General features: G+C 35.3%; 1 protein-coding gene across 2 annotated transcripts in view; it reads right to left on the reverse strand.

Annotated features, from left to right (window-relative positions):
• Nucleotides 1-442: 442 nt before the first annotated feature.
• Nucleotides 443-22,757, reverse strand: part of LOC122009769 — a 31,926-nt gene continuing 9,611 nt past the window's right edge. The window contains exons 7-24 of one of the 2 annotated variants that reach the window (XM_042566050.1): nt 16,034-16,111; nt 15,868-15,960; nt 15,661-15,780; nt 15,021-15,104; nt 14,645-14,860; nt 14,508-14,555; nt 13,112-13,366; nt 12,414-12,517; nt 12,044-12,288; nt 10,748-10,816; nt 10,611-10,675; nt 5,924-6,093; nt 5,749-5,827; nt 4,466-4,721; nt 2,264-2,309; nt 1,081-1,189; nt 837-899; nt 443-759 (exon numbers count right to left, since the gene is read on the reverse strand). In XM_042566050.1, the coding sequence (XP_042421984.1) occupies nt 679-759; nt 837-899; nt 1,081-1,189; nt 2,264-2,309; nt 4,466-4,721; nt 5,749-5,827; nt 5,924-6,093; nt 10,611-10,675; nt 10,748-10,816; nt 12,044-12,288; nt 12,414-12,517; nt 13,112-13,366; nt 14,508-14,555; nt 14,645-14,860; nt 15,021-15,104; nt 15,661-15,780; nt 15,868-15,960; nt 16,034-16,111 (2,181 nt within the window). In that variant the 3' untranslated portion in view covers nt 443-678. The remainder of the gene's footprint in view (nt 760-836; nt 900-1,080; nt 1,190-2,263; nt 2,310-4,465; nt 4,722-5,748; nt 5,828-5,923; nt 6,094-10,610; nt 10,676-10,747; nt 10,817-12,043; nt 12,289-12,413; nt 12,518-13,111; nt 13,367-14,507; nt 14,556-14,644; nt 14,861-15,020; nt 15,105-15,660; nt 15,781-15,867; nt 15,961-16,033; nt 16,112-22,757) is intronic. The other variant, XM_042566051.1, reaches the window with a different exon arrangement.

A 22,757-nucleotide genomic window follows, 5' to 3' on the forward strand; every position in this document is an offset into this window, starting at 1 on the left:
GTTTTTTATTTGGAAAAAAATCCGTGATTTATATTTTTTTACCATAAAAAATGTCCTTTTCTCCAGTTTATCAAAATTTAATTAGTTATGAAAAACTAAGAAAATTTATATTGATTTGGAATTCTAATAAAAAAAAATAATTCTATAAGATGACTTTGTAATAACATTTTAAAATAATCATTAAGGATTATACAAATAATAATAATTTTACCACACTACATACAATATATATATATATATATATATATAGAGTTATCTAAAAATTAGAGTCTTTACCAAAAAACCATTAATATATATACATAACATTAAAAAAATCCTAACGGATACCTAAACCCTTAAACCCTAAACTCTATTATATATATGAAAAATATACTCCTTTTTTTCTTAAGAATTCAAGTGATAATATTATTTTCTCAAAATTGGTAAAGTATGACTGTCAAAATAGTTAGAAAAGGAAATGAACTACTACAATTACTTCCCTTCACCATATTGTTTATTGTTGGTTTTTTACAAATCAACCCCTAACATAACACATTTTACACATTCCATAGGAAACAACACAGCAATTGCATCATGATTCCAAAATACAACACTGACACCCAGAGATTGACCTGTAACGAGCATGACAAATTGAGAAATTTGAAAACACTGCTGAAACACATTTCGGCGTGGAGGGATTTAGTTGGATCTCTCAAGAGCAAAGTTAAGAACGGTGCGAAAAAATTCTCGAGGATGGATAGGTGGTTGTTCATTCAGTGCCTGAGAATAGAACAAAAAGAAGATCAATGCCAATTGCCAAACGGTAATGCAACATTTGCAATGATTCGATAAGTTACCTGATGAATCAGGACAGTAGATGGAGTCATCCCTGGCACGGTATTCACCTCTATCACCATGACCTGCCAATAGAATGATTAGGTAGGCATTGGAACGACAAACATGCATGCGTAAACCCAAAAAGAATGAAAAAGAGCATAATAGTGTTCCATTTACTTTTGGTGGGGTAAATGGTATGGTGTATCACAGTCCAAGTGATGATCTTTGAAGCAAATAGATTGGTGTAAAAACCAGAAGATTTACCTCCCCAGTGTGTACATTAACAAAGGCATCAATGCGTGAAAATCCTTCCAAATATAGAGTATTTGCTATTATTTCAACTCGCCGTTTACATGCTTCCAAGGCTTCTTCACTGTTAAAATTGACCAAACATTGAAGGTAAGAAGACCCTCAACAACATTTTGTCTCATTATATAGAAAATGCATGAGTTTATTGCTAAGTAGGTATAGCTAGTGATATTAAGATCTTTTTTAAATCACTTTTAATTTTAATTGTGTAAACTAAAGTTCTCTTTAGTGTCTCTATCCTCATGCATCCAATAATTACAGAACTTATTAGTTGTATTTCAACATTTTCGTACCATTTTAATATATTTTCTCTCATTTAGATCTTATGGAACTGCAGATGCTTGATACAACTAAAAAGAAGGACAAGTGCCTCAACTATTTGGGTTTTTGATATGTGGCACCTAATCAACTAAATGGTATAAGCTGGTTCTTAGCTGCTATTGTCGCTCACAAGGTTCTAAGAAGAAGTTAAAGGTTGGATGCTTTCACTTAAAAATCTGGTTGGCTGATGGTAAAAGGAAGTTAAAGGTTGGATGCTTTCACTTAAAAATCTGGTTGGCTGATAGTAAAAGGAAGTTAAAGGTTGGGTGCTTTTACTTGAGAATCTGCCAGGTTGATAGTAAAAGGAGGTTTTGGTTTATTTTATTTTTAGTTTTGGTTAGATCATAGAAGATTCCAAGTAATGTCCACCTAACAAAAACTCATTTTAACTTTCGGTGTCAGTTTTAGACCTCCATTAATACCACTTCATATGGTCGTCGAATATATACTAAAAAAAGAACCAATCTAAAATAGTTTTGAATAATACCACTTAATTTGGGCAGCACATGTAATTTCCAATATATTATTTTATTTTTATCATCTTTAGAAAAAAAAAAGTTTGTGCCTGACAGTACGACTGGGTCAGAAAACCTTGACTGATCAGAATCCAATCGGATATCAACAGGGGATGGAGACTTAGAACCATGCTCCATAAACCATTTTATTTCTTTTCATCTGATTTCTCAATTATCATATAGATCTAAATTGTTAATCAAAGGGGCTAGAACTTTCATGTTTTATTATCAATTGTGCTAAACCGTGTCAATGTTTGGAAAAAAAAATTATAAGCAACTAAAAACAAGAGTTTCAGATTGACCTGATTATTGTTGCTGGAGGTGGTGTCAAATTGATGCCAGTACCACCTGCAAAATAAATGCATAGTCTAACAGTCCATTGTTGACAAAAATCATACGCCTGGTGCATATTCTAGAATAGCATGTTTGAGATGTACACTATTTGACCACTTTATAACCCAACAAATTAAAGTATATGCTGAGGACCAAATATAAATAAATGATCTTGTAGAAATGGTGATGCCTTTCAAGCCAAGAGAGAACCCTTACGCTTTGTTTGACTTAAATTACTAAGACCGTAAAATTTTAAATGCGCACCAAAGAAATCACAAAAGACTCAAAGTCCTCCATTTTAGTTGTCTACTCTTTAACTCATTAAAGATAAATATCTCCTTGTTCGATAATAGATCTAAGAAATCTAAAGCTCTTGCACGAGTCTCCTATCAATTTGTCTAAAATATTCCCCTTCTTTTCTCATTGTTAAAATTATATGTTATGTCTAGATTTAGTTTTAATTGACTTAAAATTTTATGTTTCTTTATGATACCTGAAAATAGAAAATTGGAAAGTTTGATTTAAATTTATTGCATATTATTTGCAAATAGCATATATGAAAATCATGTCTTAAAGTGTCATGTTTGACTAGCATGTTTTGATATGTTTAGCAAAAGATTTTAAGTTAGGTATTTGCCTATGTTACTCATTTGTGCGTGAGTTTGCTGGGGCTTTGTAACATGCACATGAAAGTAACATGCATATGAAGTTCGTTGAACTTGTGAGTTGTGATGTTGACTAAGCGCGGCTCAAGGCTCAAGAGGTCCACTGGAGTGGAAATGGGTGAAACGGGACATGCAAGGGACCACAGAACGAGGAGATTAGAATTGTTAAGATAATTTTGACAGAAGTAGCTAGAGATGAACTTCATAGGTGAAGTGAAGAATGACATATAAAGCAAGTTGTGGGCTTGGTGCATCCAAGGGATTGAAGGACCTAGCGGGAGATGGACTCTTGGATGACATAAAACTGACACAACCAAAAGACTCTGAACTGTAAGAAATTGTGTTGACTTCTAATTTTGGTTTATGATTTCAAGTTAGACAAGCTTGATTCAGAGCCTTTGATGAGGGAACATGAATTCTAAGTTGTAGTCTAAGCATAAGCTTGATCTCGAAGGATTGTGACGGCTTATGAGGTGTAATTTAAGTAAAATCAGATATCCACTTCACTTATGTTTGTTCCAGATGTTTGTTTCAATCGACCGGGATACTTAGTCGATTGCCTGAGTTGACTCATGTGACTGTTAGACAAGATAAGATTGTATATCAGCTAGTTGAATTGATTGCATAGGTATCAACCGACTCATCATAGTTGAGACAATTGAATCATGGTGGAGACAATTGAATCATGATGGAGTTCGACTAAAAATAAATCGTTGGCAAATAAGCTCGTTGAGCGATAACATTATCTTATCTGAATAAGAGTCGAGTTGATTGATTCCAACCAAAAGTTATCTGAATGAGCCTCTACCTGAATGCTCCCTCATTACTATCCAGCCAACCAAGATGGACCACAATTGCAACATAGTATCCATTCTATAGATGGATCACAAATGTAGCTGTAGAAAGTAGAAACTAAGAAAAGTTAATGAAAACATGTTTAAGAATGCAATCCATGTCCAACATCCCTACCGTAACTAGACTGCACGAAATTGATTTGTCAGAAATGCTTACTTTACCAAAGTTAGTCAAGATGAGAGTACTGGGATGGAATTTCATGATTCCTATGAGAAACAAAGTAAAATATCTTTACTCATGGGGTCTAACCCTAATAAATGATCAAATAAGAAGACAGGTTAAAATGGTATGAACATGTACAATAAGACCTCTAGCTTCAATTAAAGTTAAAGATGTGAGTAGAGGATCACCAAAAGGTAACTTTCCTTTTGAAAGTGATCGAAAGACCTGATTTACTGACCATATTGCATTACATAGTGCTTGACGATGAGATTAGATGCACATAACTGACTCCAAACAGATGGGACTACGGAGATTTTGTTGTTGTCAACTTGAAATACACATCCCTTATGATTGTCAATTTTTATGCAGGAGAACATGATACAATTACTAACAACCTGATGATTATTAGTCTGACAGAAATAACAACAAATTCAAGTAAAAATCATATTTATCTTCAGGGTCAAAATATCACCAAATGAGAAACAGTACCTTGAAATTTCTCTTCAAGAGATAAAATGTCACCAGTTTCTTTGACAGTAATACTTGGACTAAGAGAGTGCATTTCACCACGTGTACCCATAACACCCACTGTCACTTCGATCCATCCAGTACGTTCTTCCCATATTAGGTGGCGAGCATTATTATCCACTGATTTTGATGAAACAATTATTTCATCTGTTTCAATAAAAGGCTCAAAAACTAATGATTGAGGAGGAGGGTTTGGCATTTCAATTACACCATGCCCCTAAAAGAGAAAACATTAGAATTTTTTAGACATCACAATTTGATTGCATAGGGAGTCAAAAATAGTTATCAGTTGGCATTACCAATCTACAAGATGTTTATTAATGAAGAATTGGGAACAGATAAATACGGTTATATCACATGATACTGGCAACATAAAATATGTTTCTCAACTAAAGAAGTGGAACAATTAAGTATGGCTTGTAGACATGCTTTCATTGTTCCAGAAGAGGTGAAAAAAGTTAAAACTATGAAACTGTTGAGTACCAACAAGACAGCATATAACTTTTGTGAGATATTCCATACTTCCTTTGAAATGCTAAATTTTGCCCCCAAGGCGTAGCGCAGACGGTGGACGCATGGTATCTCTGGCGTAATGGCCAGGGGTCGATTCTCAAGAACTGACGACCTGGGGTTTACCCCGCCATGCGCCTATGGCCTGTGTACCTGCATGAACCTCCCTCCATATCCGTGGGGCCGGCACTAGGGGGGCCGCTAAGGTAGCGGATCTACCTTTTTTTTTTAAATGCTAAATTTTCATTGTTCAAATACTGTAGAGGTTTGGAAGTTTACATACTAAAATTTTATCTCTACAAAAACAAATGCTCGATATCCCTTATAGCTTATAGTGTCTGAATATGGTATCGCCAGTTTATAGCATGCAGCTGTATATGTTTGGCAAAGAAAAATTAGTTTAGTTACAAATATGGGGCATGACAAATAAGTTTGAAGTAGTTTCCATTTTTATCAAAATAAACTGGAAAAAAAAACAGTTGTGTTAGTCCCAACTATTTGAGGCAAGTTGAAATAAACAGATAGAATATGAAATTATCACAATAGTGAATAATCTAGGAGAGGATACTTAGTAGTAGAAAAACCAAAATAAATGATGCCATGTACCTAGTGAATGTACATTGCAGGATCAGGAATAAAATCATAATTCTCAGGGCCAAAAATAGATATATAAGGAATTCTGGTACAAAGACCATAAAAGATAGGGGAAAGAAATTATGGTAGTTATTATCGACCTTTGACAGACTATTAGCTGGAAGCCGTGGCAGGGACTTTTGCAATGCATTTATATAGACTTTAAGATCTTCTCTGGAGCTGCAAAATATTATTTGATCATCAAAAAGCAGAAGCGATTGTGAAGTTAATAGATCACCACCAAACTTTTAAGAGACAGTCCTGTAAGATATATACCGTAATCTAGCAACTCCAGTTGAGCATCCATCACGAGTTGGTTTGATGCATAATGATTCTGATTGAAGTTTAACTGTCAGATCTTGCCAGGTATCAGTTAAATTAGAATTTAATAATTCCTCTGTGCTCCTAACATCTTTGGGTATGGTAAGAACTCCCAAATTTGTCAACTGTATATTACAAAAAAAAAATGATGAGATATCAGCCTCACAATGAAGCTAAAGTTGTGCATTGATACCAAACTATAACGGAAGATGATTTCAAAAATATACATAAGGTTTAGAAGCCAGAAAATGTAGAGTTTGACAGCCAATTTCTTTTCATTTTGACAGGAAAAAATGCTGGAAAAATGATCCGCCAGGTGTGATATGACAACTTTTCCATACATAAGGTTTAGAAGTCAGACAATATAGAGTTTGACAGCCATTTTCTGTTCATTTGGCAGGAAAAAATGCTGGAAAATGATGCACCAAGTGTGATAATGACAACTTTTCCTTTGAATGACTTGAAACATTGATTTTGAGCATCATTTAATACTTCTACGTTGCTATTCAAATCAAGATGTAATCAGTGTGATTAAGCTTGTTTACTTATTTATTGTATGCAAAGCATGGGTTATCAAGTTTTGAAGTTATAATTTATAAGGTTTGATGATGTTTCATATGAAGGCCAAATAGCATATTTCTCATTGTACTGAGGCATCAATGAGAAATTGTTGATGGCCTCCTTAATGTTCCAATCTCCTTTACAAGATTGCTTTTGTCTATCACCAGATCATGTAGTTTCCCAACTACTTCAAACTGGAAAGTACAGGGAAAAGTGTATTAACTTCATGTATGACAGGAATTGTTTTATTTTTTTTATCATATGATGAGATTCGTAAAGATGTTCATTCAGTTCAACTTGAGCACTCAGTCTTTCTAGTTGAAAAGCTCAACATAAGGCTTTCTCCACTTGTAGATGAGGAAAACAGAAGATATATTCTGTAATGTGTAAAGTAATGGCATGATGAAAGATTATTTACCTGTGAAATTTGGAATTTATTGTGTGATAGAGACAAGTGACAAACTCCATCTATAAAAGCAGAAATAAAGATTCTAAGAGGGTGTTTGGCTGAGCTTATAAGCTCTCTAAAACAGTTTATAAGCTGTTTTGGAGCTTATAAGCTCTTTAAATTTGTTTGGTAAATTTTTTTTTCAAACAGCTTATAATCTATTAAAATAAGATGTTTTAGAGCTTATAAGCTGTTTTTAAAAAAGTATGGAACACCCAACTTTTTAAAAAAAGATCTTATTTTAATAATTTTCTTCTCTAAAATATCCTTATATAATTTCATAAATCCTCATCTTATCCTCCATAAATTTTTATAAACCTAATATCTTTCTATCTCCACCGATTTCTCTTCCAGCATTGTGTCATCTTCTCCGTCAACGCCTCTTTCCAATTTTCTCTCCCCAGTACAGAAATTCGCCCAAAACCCTCTATTAATAAAAAAACCCAAAACCCTCTATTCATAGTATTATACCCTTTTTGGTAATTTTATAATAAAAAGATCTTATAATACCAAACACATCAATATCTTTAAGTTGATTGTAATAAGTTCACCCAAACACTTTAACAGCTTATTTTTAAAATAAGACCTAACAACTTATAAGCTTCTAAAACAACTTATAAGATGTACGAGCTTATAAGCTGTTTTTAATTTGACATGTCTTGGAAGATTAGAAACCTACTTGGGAAATGATATAAAGTTCATCAATTCCAAAGGGTTGAAGTCAAAAGTCAAAAGTCAAAAGCTAGCATTAAATGTCCAATAATTCCAAGGTGATTTATTTTCTCATGCTTGGAAAATTGTAGCATATTTATGAGTCTTTTTATTTTTTCTATGTGTCATTATGAGTTCTTTGTGTTTTCAATGAGTCCATCTACTAGCATTTATGTAACTTGAGTCCTTTGTGAGTCCTAGTATAAATATATGAACTCCTGTAATGCTGGAATATGGAATAGATATCAAAGTTTTGAGAGTTCTCTTTGGTTGTGTGATACAATCTCCCTACAGTGCGATGCCTATGAACCCTTATGTGTGATACCTAAGTTTCTACAATTTTTCATACAATCTCCCTATGGTGTGATGGCTAGGAACCCTTAGGTGTGATACCTAAGTTTCTACAATTTCTTTACCACTTCATTCCAGATTTCTACTTTCCAAACCACCCAACCCTCAATTTCCGTTTGTGCTTACATCATATTTGGTATCAAAGCTTAAGTTAATATGTCAACAAGTTCCGGGAGGAGCTTTAGAGGAAAATTGACTGACGTGATGAGATACTTGTTTGCATGATGGAACAACTTGATGGCATGCAAATTCATTTAAATGGTGTTGAAGTCATGATTTCTCAATCTAAAGGTGACCTAGTCCAAGGAGAGCAAGGAGAAACATCTCAGACAAACAACAACTTGATTCAAGAAGGATTTCCAACACCTCAATAACAACAATCTTTTTTTGAGTGGGCTAGAGGATGTCTTAAAGCAAAAAATAATTACCAAGATGTTGTTGGAGATATCACAAAGAAGGTTCAAACTGAGGAGTTAGATTTCGAAGGAAAAGTGAACCTCACTTTATTTGTTGATTGGCTTGCAGCAATAGAAGAATATTTTGATTGGTACGACATGTTAAATGATTGAAGAGTAAGGTTTGCTCGAATGAAGCTCGTGGGTTTAGCAAAAATATGGTGGAGTTGTGTTGAAGCAAACATGAGGAGATTAGGGCAACCATCAATCAACTCATGGGAGGAGATGAAAGCTAAACTACGAAAGAAGTATTTGCTGACAAATTACTATGACAATTATGTGATCAACTTATTAATTTAAAGCAGAATCATTTATCTTTAGCTGAGTATATGCAGAAATTTGATGAGTTAAAGATCAGGAGCCAAATTGTTGAAGATCCTAGATAGACTCTTGCAAGGTTTAACACTAGATTGAGGTTTGTGACTCTATTTGGAGGAGCAATATTATTCCAATGAAAGTAACTCATATACTTCCTGGGAGACCTTGGCTATATGATCGAGATGTGCATCATTATGGCAAGGAGAACACATACACTTTCATGTTCAACGACAAGAAAGTATTATTGAAACCAAAGAAATAAAGAAATACAAGAGAAGGCAAAGAATGCTACCAATAGTGGAAAATCTCTTCACATTCTGACCTGGAATTTTCAGCAGCGGAGTAAAGAAAGTTCTATATATGCTCCCGAAGTTTCCTTATTTCCTCCGGAAATCACTATGTTATTAAATGACTTTTCTTACGTGGCTTCAGAAGAATGTGACACCAATGCGTAAAATTCAACATGCTACTGATTTTGTACCAAGTTCACAACTACCCAATCTGGCAATATCTTCAACATTGAGGATTTTACTTTATATTCTGGATATGAATATGTTGTGGCAAGTAATGCACATAATGCTCGTTTGCCATCAAATGGAAGACATGACCCCTTTCTGAATACACATGGATTACTGATTATGAATTTCAATAGCTGAATAGAGACCTTTATGAAAGATTCCATGCTTTTAACTCGCCAAGGATGAGCTTTTCACACCTCGGGAGAGTTGATGGAGACAAGTGACAATCTCCATTAAAAGTCTATAAAAGAAAAAATAAAGATTCTAAAACTCCACTATTAATTTCGCATGTCTTGGAAGATTATAAACATACTTGGGAAATGATATAAAGTTCATCAATTCCAAAGGGTTGAAGTCAAAAGCTAGCATTAAATGTCCAATAATTCCAATGTGCTTTATTTTCTCATGCTTGGAAAATTGTAGCATATTTATAAATCTTTTATGTTTCCTATGTGTCTTTATGAATCCTTTGTGTTTTCAACGAGTTCGTCTACTAGCATTTATGTTGCTTAAGTCCTTTGTGAGTCCTAGTATAAATATGAGTACTGCTGTAATGCTGGAATATGGAATAGATACCAAAGTTTTGAGAGTTCTCTTTGGTTGTGTGATACAATCTCCTTATGGTGTGATGCCTAGGAACCCTTAGGTATGATACCTAAGTTTCTACATTTCTTTATACAATCTCCCTATGGTGTGATGCCTAGGAACCCTTAGGTATGATATCTAAGTTTCTACAATCTCTTTACCACTTCATTCCAGATTTTTACTCCCCAAACCACCCAACCCTCAATCTCCATTTGTGCTACATCAACCTGTCTATATTAATTTGATATAAGGTTGAGGATAAGGATGACTTCCTTTATCAACTCTCATTAAATTAGTATAACTAGACAAACTGAATTTTCTGTTGCCTAACAAGTCAAGAATTGATTGATTAAATGACAAAAGTAATGGCACAATGAAAGATTAACACTTAAGAACTTTGGAACTTTCTGTATCTTTATTGAAAAGCTATAAGTTTAGATACAAGGATATTTTCCTTTATTAAGCCCCAGTTGAATTTTTGGAGTAATATCACTTGCCAAGCTAGAAGTTCCGTTGTTAGCAAAATCTAACAGGTTTTGTTGATTGTGTCAGCAATTCCAGATTTCAGAGCCTTAAGATAATATGAAATCACTGTCAAAATATTGTTAGCAACAAAATTGAAGTTCAGAACTGAGGGAAAAAAAGTTTTTTAAACTAAAAGAAAATGCGTGCCACAAAATTAGACAGTATCATACATGACTAAGAGAAACAGATGTTTGCACTTTATCCATACAAACTTTAGAAGCAGATGGTCCAGGGCCTGCACAATTTAAAAGCCCAGCTAAATGCCAAGAATAATGGTACAGCATAAGAACTGACAGAAATTTAATACCAGTATAGGGAACTCCTGCAGACTCTAACAAAGATTGGAGAGTGCCATCTTCACCAATTCCACCATGCACTGTTCAGAAAAGCTGGTTATGGTCAAAGGCTAAAGATAAAAAATCAATTTAAACAACAAAAAAAGCCACGAATCTTAATCCCATGTTTGTTAATAAGATTAACACTTGGAATTTCAAGTTAAATGAAACAGTAGTACTTGATAGAAAATAGAGACAGAGAAAAGATACTTGAGAAAGATTAAAAACAATTGGGTTCTTGAAGATCTTTTAGATTAGTAAACTAAATGCTTCACACATGGGAATGGGACAAAGAAAGAGGAGTTTATGGTTACAATAGCAAATCTGGATAGCATAATCACGAGTATTAGTCAATGATTATTAACAATTTAACTCGTCTAACCAGGGTAATGTCAAGACGGGTGTAGCCAAGTTGATACTCGGGCATAGCTTGCCACCAGTAATGTCAAGGGGGAAAGGAATAAAATATGCCTCATGACGACTGAAAAAAAATGGACAAGTTTCTATTCTTCAAAATGACTTTGTTCAAGCATTTTTGAACAGAAATTCATGTTGAGATGGAAACTTAATTAAGAACAAATTGATAGAAGATGTTTCAATCATTATACTTTCAGTGGTTTTTGTGTTTAACTAGGTGTTCAAAATTCCAAAATTAAAATTCAATGGTCTATCAAGTTATTTTATATGGCTACTGTAAATACATCAAGGAAACTTGATATTTGATAGCATTATAAATATGAATTGCCAACGATAAGATTCAGTTTCGAGAGTTAAGGTAGCCCTCTTTTTGTACCAACAATTTCATAGAATAAAGATAAGCTAAGAAAATATTCACCCCAAAAACTCAAATTTAGTAATTCTTTTGCAGGAAAGTTGTAATTAAAATGATCGAACACCAATAGGAATTATTTGTGATGAATTGAAAATTGCAACCTGACAAATCTCAGTTGTCAAATTTAAAAATAATAGACAGAAAACTATCCTCATCAATGCAATTTGATGGAATATTGTGTATTCATTTTATTATTGCTAATCATATAAGATTATCCAAAGCCATCTTTGATAAACCAACAAAAAAAGTATCACTACTGTAGTATCTAAATGTGCAAAGTCAATTGTCCTTGTAAGCTTTTCAAGTATAGTAAACACTACCAAAGAAATCTAAACTGTTTATAAATGCATTAATGAATCACGTATCCACCATGTCATATAGCGATACTTATTTATCTAGAATTAGTATTACTGCATATGCATGGTTCAGATCAGACCTGCAATAAAAACTATTGCCTGAGCTTCCTTAGCATGCTGGATCCAGTTTTCCAGTGTATAATTTGTAGGAAGTTCTTCAGTGATGTCAAAACCCGTAAACCAGTCATGTTTACTAAGTGCTTCGGCTAGTTCACTTGTAGCATTGTTGCGTAAATGAGAAGTCAATGAAGCCCTATCAGGTTCAATGGCTTCAATGCATGCTGCCAAAACTTCTTCTGTGGTATGGCGTAGGACGAGAGAATAACTGTTCAAGAACATAGGTTTTATTTAATTAGAATATATATATATTTGAAAAGAAGCAAATTATAAGAAAAGTTATCAGAGCAAGGTGAAGAACACAGGAGATGAGCTAAAAGAAAAGAAGCTTACGGCAAAGTCCAAACAGTTCGATAGTTCTCGTGTTGATTTACATCCCCATGCTGGGCAGATGCATAAACTCGCGCAGGTGCTAGCAGGCAAGGAATCACATCAAGCTGACCAAAAAGAAAAGTATCATGCTAGCTCAATAATGAGACTTGACATAGCAGGGGGAAAATGATAAATGCTTATGCTATATCCAAGAACAAAATTATGTAACCATTTCTTTCCCTATAAAACCTAAGCACCAAGTCACGGCTGTCACGCTAACAATTATCTGCCTTCTTGAAGGACTGAATGCTCTTTCTTATCTCCCCCAGTACATAGCCCTGGCTATATTACCATCTATGTACATGTTTTTATCTAAATACACAAGAGTTGGTAAATTGACAATCCATTCTCTAAAATAAATTCTCTGGAAATAGGTACCTAAATGCATCCATGAACCAAACATAGCATAGGATACAGAAAATGGGCATCCACGCAGGAAATATATTTAGTCAAAGGGACTAGAATGATGGAGGCAATTAAGTGAGTAGATACATCTATCTGGATACCACATAGGTAGTCCAAGTAAAATACAATCTGTTATAGTACGGTAAAAATTGTGATCCATGGCACTCATAGGAACAATTAGTTTACTAAAATACTGAACAAAAGATAATTCAATAGGTCAACAGGTGTCAAGTAGCAGTAAGTTAGGAATTTACATCATCATAACCTTGCAAGTTGAGCCAAACATTTGTTCCACTCATCAGCGATACTTGACGCTCTGAGGTTTCTCCTCCAAAAAGAACAAAAACCTTCCGACGACCCTGGGACTTGGAAGGAATGTTGCGCAAACGAGCAGAATGCAACCTTCTAGCTAAAGTGTTCCATACACTGCTGCAAGATTTGAGAGAAGGAAATCGCGAACAAGCATGCTGAATAACAGTCTGAAGAATATTTGAATGAGAGAACCCAACCTATATAAGTTAAAAAATGGTCATTGGAAGATAGACCTACGAAACCCATGGTTAAATAATATTGAATTTAACTCCAGAAGTCTGCATATGAACAGAAGTGCAAAGTTTAAATACTGTTCAATACTAGAGTGTTGGTCCCTTTGGAATGGTATAGTTTCAGTACCACGTTGTGCTAACATTAGGCACACTTTCAAGCATTCGAAGATCAACTCAAATAAGTTTTCATTATATAGTCTTATCCTACTTACCTTGGTTACATTTAAATATAGCCTATAACAATTACACACTCAATTAAATTAAAATTTTAGAGCAATAAATTATAAAAATATAATAATTATGAAGATTAATAATTCTAATTTACTAATATCAAAATTAATAAATTTTCAAAAAAAAAATGCTAAAATGAATGTTGTGCATTGGATGAGTGCACTAGTCCATGTAATATTTTAGTGAGATTAACCTCATAATTTTTCAAGAACTAAATTGAATAATACTTCGAAAACATTTGATACTGAAATTAGTTAAATATATCTCAGAACCACTAGGAGTTGGAAGTGGAGTTGGAAGTGGAATTGAAAGAAGTATAAGATATTGATATATCTCAATTTCACCTTCCCTTTTTTTATAGTATTTGATCTCTTCCCTATGCTCAACATACAAAATTGAAGGATGTCAGAAGAGAGTCCTAAATCGGCCAATTTCAGATGATACTAGTCAAGCCAAGGCATGTCTCTATCGGTACCACCAGAATGACACTGACATAGGTGACACAGTGACATTTGTTTACCCATGCCAACATAATATCAGTGCCAGAACCAGATGTCTTGATTGTGCTTACCATTGACTGACTGACTCTTGGAACCATGAAAGAGTGAAAAGATTCTATCATTCCTTTCTTAATTTTTCTATTTTGCTGTTATAAATTATAATCCATATTATGTCAACTGACTCAACTCTAGTGGTAAGAATACAATTCTGCAGTCACCATAATCTCTAGTTTGAGGTTTTTATGTGTACTTCTTTAGGGCCATTTTGATAACATATTTCATTTCCAGCGTATAGTCTTCTAGGCATATTTTAAAGTTTTGTCAGATTACAGATATCTGGTTCTTGTATTTACAGGAGGCAAGATAGTATATACCTTTGAGGCTTGCTGAAATAGGAAGCTAGTTTGCTCCATGCCACTTACCTGAATTCAATGAACAACTATCACTGCCATAGCAAGTAGCAAAATGAAACAAGCCTTGTGAGCTCAGTTATCAAAATATTCTCACATACCAAGTTAATATCAGTGAAAAGGATGGTACCAGATTCAGTTAGTCCAAACTTAATATCCTTTCCCAGAGTTGGAATCAAATTAACATGATTGGGCAAAAACCAACCATCAATTCTGGCAAAGTCACGGAGACCAAAAGATTGAAAGAGCATCGATGCCCCTTGCCTTATGCATTCAATTACATGGATTGGAAACCGTGGAGGGGTGTAATAAGCAACCTGCACAAGAGACAACCTCATAAGTAATCTTACAAAAAATTTAGAATGAATTCAATTCAGTGTAAATCAAACCATTCAGCCAAAAGGCAACAATGTACAAAGAGATTACAAAACAACATTAACATTAAGAAAAGATTAAAAAAAAATGCTGCAAACTTACTTGCTGTGTTGGAAGATACTTCCTCCTGTAATTAAAGATGACATCTTCAGAAGCATCAGGTTTGGCCAAAATTTGAAGATCCACCTCACATTCAATAACAACAATACACATACCATTGTTAGTTGACCTATTCCTTTTGGCAATACCCAATCTAATTTCTAAATATCTCTAATTCAGCAAATGGTGTCACCCAAGTTTTAATGGAAAAAAGGTACAAGATGCCACTTAAGAATCTGAGGGGACTGATAAAGCACGTTAGACTTAGAGTAAGGTTTCACATGCAAGCATGTGAAACCTTATTAAGGTAAGTACATGGATAAGTTAAGGAATTTATATGTTTAGCTTTCCTAGTTAGACAAGTAGATTTGACAATGGATCTCGATGTGGATGCATCTCAATAAAAAAATGTGCAACTCTTCATTACAGGATTTAACTTGTCAGGAACAAACATTTCATGACAGTAGTAACATCTCCCAATATCTGTCAAATAATACTCAATATTCTGGATGTTATAATTGACAATAAAAAATTTTACATACTCTTGAGAGAAAAATATCACTGTCATTCAGATTTCCACGTATCTTAAATAAACATAATAACCAAAAAGTTTTATCTAAGAAAAGCAAGGGCGTTGACTTACTTCAGTTGGAAGTAAAACAATTGGCTTGACATCATTATCCATTCCAACATCAATGACAATTGCTGTAAATTCAATCCCTCCTTCAAGAAAAACTTCAACAAGGACTTTATCATCAATGCCCTGCCACAGATAAACTCAGGTTAAGGAAGGAAATACATGTTCTTCATATCATATATTTACTGCAACAGAGAATCAGAAACAAATTACCTCTTTTATTATGTTAACTGCCTTTTCAATGGCATCATCAATACCATAAGCAACAACAACACCTATGCTTGATCCAGCAAGAGTGGGCTTCACCTAAAACACATGGTGCATAGAAAACTTGTATTACATGTCTGTACATTCTTGTACAAAAAAATCATTGGCTTACCACAACTTTTCCTTTTTCCCGGTCCAAAAAATTTCTTTCAAACCATTGTTCCATTTCATCCCTATTTGGTTGAGTTGCCTAAATTTGCATATGAAAAAAGAAAACATATTAAGAGAATCCATTCCATTGAAGTAACCTATCACGGAGTCTATCAGAAATAGAAACAGGCTAGAACCTTGGAACTGCATTTACCAATCAAAATGTAGTTAGAGAATCATAAATAAAAGTTTAGAGATGTACAGGAGCAATTTAACTGAATAATTTATTTAGGACAAACTTCTAAATATGAATTCTATAGAACATTGATATAGAATCCCTAAATGTGCATAGTGATAATCTTCATTCATTATGAGAATAAGTTATAACTGTTGGTGCAATTTCCTTAGGTCAAGGTTGACCAATTTGACTAAGCTTGAGCTAGCTCAAGCTTGAGTCTTGATGTTTAAGTTTTGATAAAAGAGCAGTCCGGTGCACGAAGCTCTCGCTATGAGGAGTCCCGGAGAAGGATTCATTGTGCGCAGCCTTACCCTGCTTTTTACAAGAGGCTGTTTCCAGGATTCGAACGCATGACCTTTTGGTCACAAAGTAACAACTTTACCGTTGCGCCAAGGCTCCCCTCAAGTTTGAGTTTTGATATTTGACAATATATGGAGATTGATGGTCAAGTTTGACCGGAAGTTAAGTAGGTAGAATGACCGAATACTTGACTGGGAAGTTCTAACTGGAGGTTAGGCGAGAGTAAGTCCAACGAGAAGGTTGGTAAAAGATGAAAATTCAAGTGGATCGGTGTTAACTTAACACTCGGTGTGGAAAGTCCCGACAATGAGGAAGTCCTGGTGAATGAAGTCTAGCAGTTTGGGAACATCCTAGTGAGTGAAGCTCGGTGATGGAAAGTCCTGGTGAGTAAAGTCAAGCAGTTGAAAAATCCTAGTAAGTGAAGGCAGATGAAAAGCCCTAGTGAATGAAGTTAGGCAGGTAAAAAATTCTGGTGAGTGAAGTCAGGTGAAAAACTCTAGTGAGTGAAGCTAAGCAGAAGGGAAGTCTTGGTGAGTGAAGACAGATGAAAAACCCTAGTGAATGAAGCTAAGTAGGTGAAAAATCCTGATGAGTGAAGTAGGTGAAAAACCCTAGTGAATGAAGCTAAGCAAAAGGGAAGTCCTGGTGAGTGAAGACAGACAGTGAAAATCTAGATGGGTCAAGGTTGCCTGGACACCTAGTGTTTGTCACTTCCGGAAGGCCCAATTACAAGACTTTGGGCAAAGCGTTTCAAGCAAGCGCTAAATGGGTTAATCAAAGAACATTGGGTTGACTATGAGCAAGGAGAGACCAAGATAATCACAACTCCTAGTCATGGCCTAATCCACATAATTGGGCGTATCCATCCATGACTCGGCCACGCTTAATGGAAGAACACTAATAAGCATGGAAACTCGTTCATGCATGAAGACTTAAGTATTTTAGATTGCTTACATGAGGCATGTGACTTGGGACTCTAATTGTGCATGCATTTATTTTATTTTGGGTTCCTAGATAGCTTTCACGAGGCATGGGATATTGGGACTATAGTTATGCATACATTTATTTTATTTTGGGTTCCTAGATAACTTTCATGAGGCATGGGATATTGGGACTCTAATTATGCATGCATTTAATTTGTACTCTTTCTTGTTCACTCCTATTATATAAGGGAGAGACATCTTCATATGAAGTAACTTAGTTTTGGTGAGATTTCTGTGCTTTCTTAGTTCTTGAAAGGATTCTGAACTTATCGAGTTTACTCTCGTGGCGTTCAACCCATCGAAACTCATCACCCTTGGTGTGACGTTTCATTTTCCTTCGTAGGCTTGGTTCATGCCGATTCTTGGTTTACGGGTCAAGACTCACACTCTTGTCTTTTAGTTCTTGGGGTTCTATCCATCGTTGTCTCGGGTTCTATCACATTTGTTGGTGGGGTTCGTATCATCTGGTATCAGAGCTTCGGTTCAAAGGTAAGTACTAAATCTATCTTTACTTACTATTCTTCAAAAAAAAAAAACGAAAGAAAACTCAGCCAAAAAAAAAAGAAGCCGCTTGTGCAAATCAAAGTGATTATCTTCAACAATCCATTTCTTGTTTCCCTTACTCTCAAACTTCTACTCTTTCATTTTTCTCTTAAAATTCTATCATCATAAGCTTCGGTGGTATGTGTTGAATTGTTATGTGATATTCCGATTTATTCTAGAGTTTGATTAAGAACTAAGAGATATCATCAATTGAGAGTCTACCACCCAAACGTGAGTTGAGTGCTTGTGAGGTTTTCTTTTATTTTTTGTAGACATGTCCAACAACCAGGAGGATGGAGCAAATGAGGGGGTTAGGCGACTTCCGAACCTGCAACTGCAAGCATTGATGGGGAAATGCAGCGAATGAATGATGAGGGCTGAATTAGAATCTATCTATAAGAGGTTGGATCGAGTGGAGGATGAGACACCAAGAAGACATCAACAAGACCGTTCTACTATACCACAACAAAGACATGCTCAAGGGGTTGATGTCGAAGAAGATGAAGAGCTAGTGGAAGACTTTTATGAGCAAAATGACAACCGAGGCAGGATTGGATATTGAGGAGATAGAAACGGGCCTAGAAGAAATAATGATTTAGGAGGGATTAAGCTGAAGATTCCAACCTTCCAAGGGAGAAATGACCCAGAAGCTTACTTGAATGGGAAACTAAGATGGAAATGTTTGACTGTCATGATTTTTCAGAGCTTAAAAAGGTGAAGTTAGCTGCCATTGAATTCACTAATTATGTTATTATTTGGTGGGATCAAGTAGTGATGACTCAGAGAAGGAATAGAGAGCAACCTGTATCCATTTAAGAGGAGATGAAAGTGTTGATGAGAAGGAGGTTTGTACCCAACCATTATTATAGAAGCTTATATCAGTGGCTTCAAAGGTTATCTCAAGGCTCCAAAAGTGTGGATGAATATTTCAAGGAGATGAAGTTGTCCATGATGTGAGCTAATGTCGATGAAGATCGGGAAGCCACCATGGCCAGATTTTTACATGGTTTAAACATAGAAATTGCTGATATTGTTGAATTGCAGCATTATGTAGAGCTGTCGGACATGGTTCACCAAGCACTAAAAGTGGAAGAACAACTCAAGCGGAAAGGATTGGCTAGGAAGGGGCAACCAATAACTACTAACGACATGTGGCAGACAACTCCAAGAAAGGAAGAACAACTGCAAAATAAGCCAAAGTTTAAACCCTTCAAAAAGCCCAAACCCACAACATCTGCTACTCAAGGTAATTGCGAGTTCTTTTCTTCCAAAACTCATGATATCAAGTGTTTTAAATGTCAAGGACATGGTCATATAGCTAGTCAATGTGTAAACAAAAGGGTGATGGTAATAAACACCCAAGGTGAACTTGAGTCAGAAGATGAGGATGAAATGGTTGAAGAAGTGCCACAAAAGGAGGACAGTGATGATGAGCAACATGCTGTTGTTGGAGACTCAATCTACAAGCTAAGGAAGAAGAAGATAATCAAAAGGAGAACTTGTTTTATACTCATTGCTTTGTCAATAACAAGGTTTGCAGTGTTATTATCGATGGGGGGAGTTGTACCAATGTGGCAAGTATTGATTTGGTGGAGAAATTGTCACTACCTACTCGGAAACATTCGCGTCCTTATCAACTCCAGTGGCTAAACTATTGTGGTGAAATCAAGGTAACAAAGCAAGTCTTGGTAGCAATTTCCATTGGCAAATATGAAGATGAGTTGTTGTGTGACGTAGTTCCTATGCATGCATGTCATCTATTATTGGGGAGACTTTGGCAATTTGATCGAAAGGTAACACATAATGGCCTTATAAATAATTTTACTCTAAAGGGGCAACCTATTATTCTTATACCATTAACTCCAAGACAAGTTATGGAGGACCGGTTGAGATTATAAAAAGCAAATGAAAAGAAGAGAGGAAAAGAAATTGAGGGGAAAAAATTGAGAGAAAAGAAATTGAGGAAAAAAAAGATTGAGAGAAAAGAAAATGAGAGGAAAAGGGCGAAAAGGAGTGGGAAAGGAAAAAAAAAAAGAAGAGAGAAAGAAAAATAGCTTTTATGCAAAAAAAAAAAAAAAAAGTGAGAACAAACGAGCTTTGTTTTCAAATCAGCCATCCCTTATCCTTTTGTATAAGGAGACACTCTTGAGCACTAACGACCTTAATGATTCTTTGCCTAGTATTATTGTTTCTCTCTTAAAGAATTCGAGATGATTTTTTCTGAAGAGGTTCCGCATGATTTACCTCCGATTAGAGGAATTGAGTAACAAATCGACTTCTTACCCGGTGCATCCATTCCAAATCGACCTGCCTATAGAAGCAATCCGGAGGAAGCAAAGGAACTTCAGAGGCAAGTTAATGAAGTATTGGAGAAGGGGTATGTTCGAGAAAGCATGAGCCATTGCGCCGTGCCTGTGCTACTAGTTCCCAAAAAGGATGGAACATGAAGGATGTGTGTGGATTGTCGAGTCATCAATAACACGGTAAAGTATCGCCATCCAATTCTTAGGATTGATGATATACTTGATGAATTGCATGGTTCTTGTGTGTTCACAAATATTGATCTTAGGAGTGGGTATCATTAGATTAGGATAAAGGAAGGTGATGAATGGAAAACTGGTTTTAAAACTAAGCATAACTTATATGAATAGTTAGTAATGTCTTTTGGTTTAACTAATGCTCCTAGCAGTTTTATGTGTTCGATGAACTATGTTTTGCGTACTTTCTTAGGTAGATTTGTAGTTGTGTATTTTGATGATATTTTGATTTATAGTAAAAACTTAGAAGAGCATGTGACACATTTAAAGTCAGTTTTAAGTGTGTTAAAAGAAAGAGAAGTTTTTTGCTAACCTCAATAAATGCTCCTTTTGTACAGAGATTGTGTTTCTTGGTTTTGTTGTTAGTTCTAAAGTCGTTGAGATGGATGAGGAAAAGGTGAAAGCAATCCAAGAGTGGCCAACACCGACAACAATTAGCCAAGTGAGGAGTTTCCATGGTTTGGCTAGCTTCTATAAACGGTTTGTTCGTGATTTTAGCAATATTGCAGTTCCTCTTACTAAAGTCATCAAGAAAAGTGAGTCATTCAAGTGGGGAGAGGAGCAAGAGAGGACATTCAACACTTTGAAACAAAAGCTAAGTTCTGCACCTTTACTAATCCTACCAAATTTTTCTAAAACCTTTGAAATCGAATGTGATGCTTCTGGTGTTAGTATAGGTGATGTGCTTATGCAGGAGATGAGACTCATTGCTTACTTCAGTGAGAAGTTGAGTGAAGTCACTCTCAACTATCTCACATATGACAAGGAGATGTATGCGTTTGTGAGAGCATTGGAGACATGGCAACATTACCTATAGCCAAAAGAATTCGTGATTCACACATATCATCAATCTCTAAAGCATTTGAAGAGCCAACATAAGTTGAACCGATGCCATGCTAAATGGGTGGAATTCATTGAGACATTTCCTTATGTAATTAAATACAAGCAAGGATAAGAGAAAGTGGTTGCTGATGCATTATCTCGAAGGCATGCTTTACTTTCAACTTTAGATACGAAATTACTTGGATTTGAATATATCAAGGATTTATATACTAACAATGCTGATTTTTCTGATGTGTTCAAAGCATGTGATAAGGTTGCATTTGGTAAGTTCTATATGCATGATGGGTTTTAATTTTGTGAAAATAGATTATGTGTGCCTATGTGTTCGCTGCGTGAATTGTTTACTATGAAAGCCCATGGTGGTGGCTTGATGCGTCATTTTAGAGTTACTAAGACTTTAGGGGTTTTACAGGATTATTTCTTTTGGCCTCGTATGAAACGTGACGTGGAGAGAATTTGTGAGAAGTGCATCACTTGCAAACAAGCCAAGTCTAAATTAAAACTCCATGGCTTGTATGCTACTTTGCTTATACCTAGTGAACCTTGGACTGATATTTCAATGGACTTTGTTTTGGGATTACCTTGGATCAAGAGGGGGAGAGATTCAATTTTTGTTGTGGTGGATAGGTTTTCCAAAATAGCGCATTTCATTCCATGTCATAAAACTGATGATGCATCGCATATAGCTGAATTGTTCTTTAAAGAGATTATTAGGTTACATGACATGCCTAGGACCATTGTCTTTGATAGAGATGCAAAGTTTTTGAGTTATTTTTGGAAAACTTTGTGGGGGAAATTAGGAACTAAATTGTTATTCTCTACTACTTGTCACCCCCAAACTGATGGGCAAACTGAAGTGGTCAATCGAACTTTGTCCTTTTTACTCCGTGCGGTCATTAACAAGAATTTGAGAATATGGGAAGATTGTCTATCTCATGTTGAATTTGCTTACAATAGGAGCATACATTCTGCGACTCAATTTTCTCCATTTGAAATTGTTTATGGTTTCAATCCTTTGTCACCATTAGATTCGATTCCTTTGGTTGTAAGTGAGCATATAAACTTAGATGGTAAGCAGAAGGCCGAATTATTCATGAGCAAGCACGACTGAATATTGAGAAAAGAACCCAGCAATACATGCAACAAGCTAACAAGGGGCGCAAGAAAATTGTGTTTGAATCGGGAGAATGGGTTTGGTTGCACCTCCGAAAGGAGCGATTTCCGGACAAATGTTGTTCTAAACTTCTACCTCGAGGGGATGACTCATTTCAAGTATTGGAGTGCATCAATGATAATGCCTAT

This window comes from Zingiber officinale, chromosome 8A (assembly GCF_018446385.1).
Source record: "Zingiber officinale cultivar Zhangliang chromosome 8A, Zo_v1.1, whole genome shotgun sequence".
Lineage (NCBI taxonomy): Eukaryota > Viridiplantae > Streptophyta > Magnoliopsida > Zingiberales > Zingiberaceae > Zingiber > Zingiber officinale.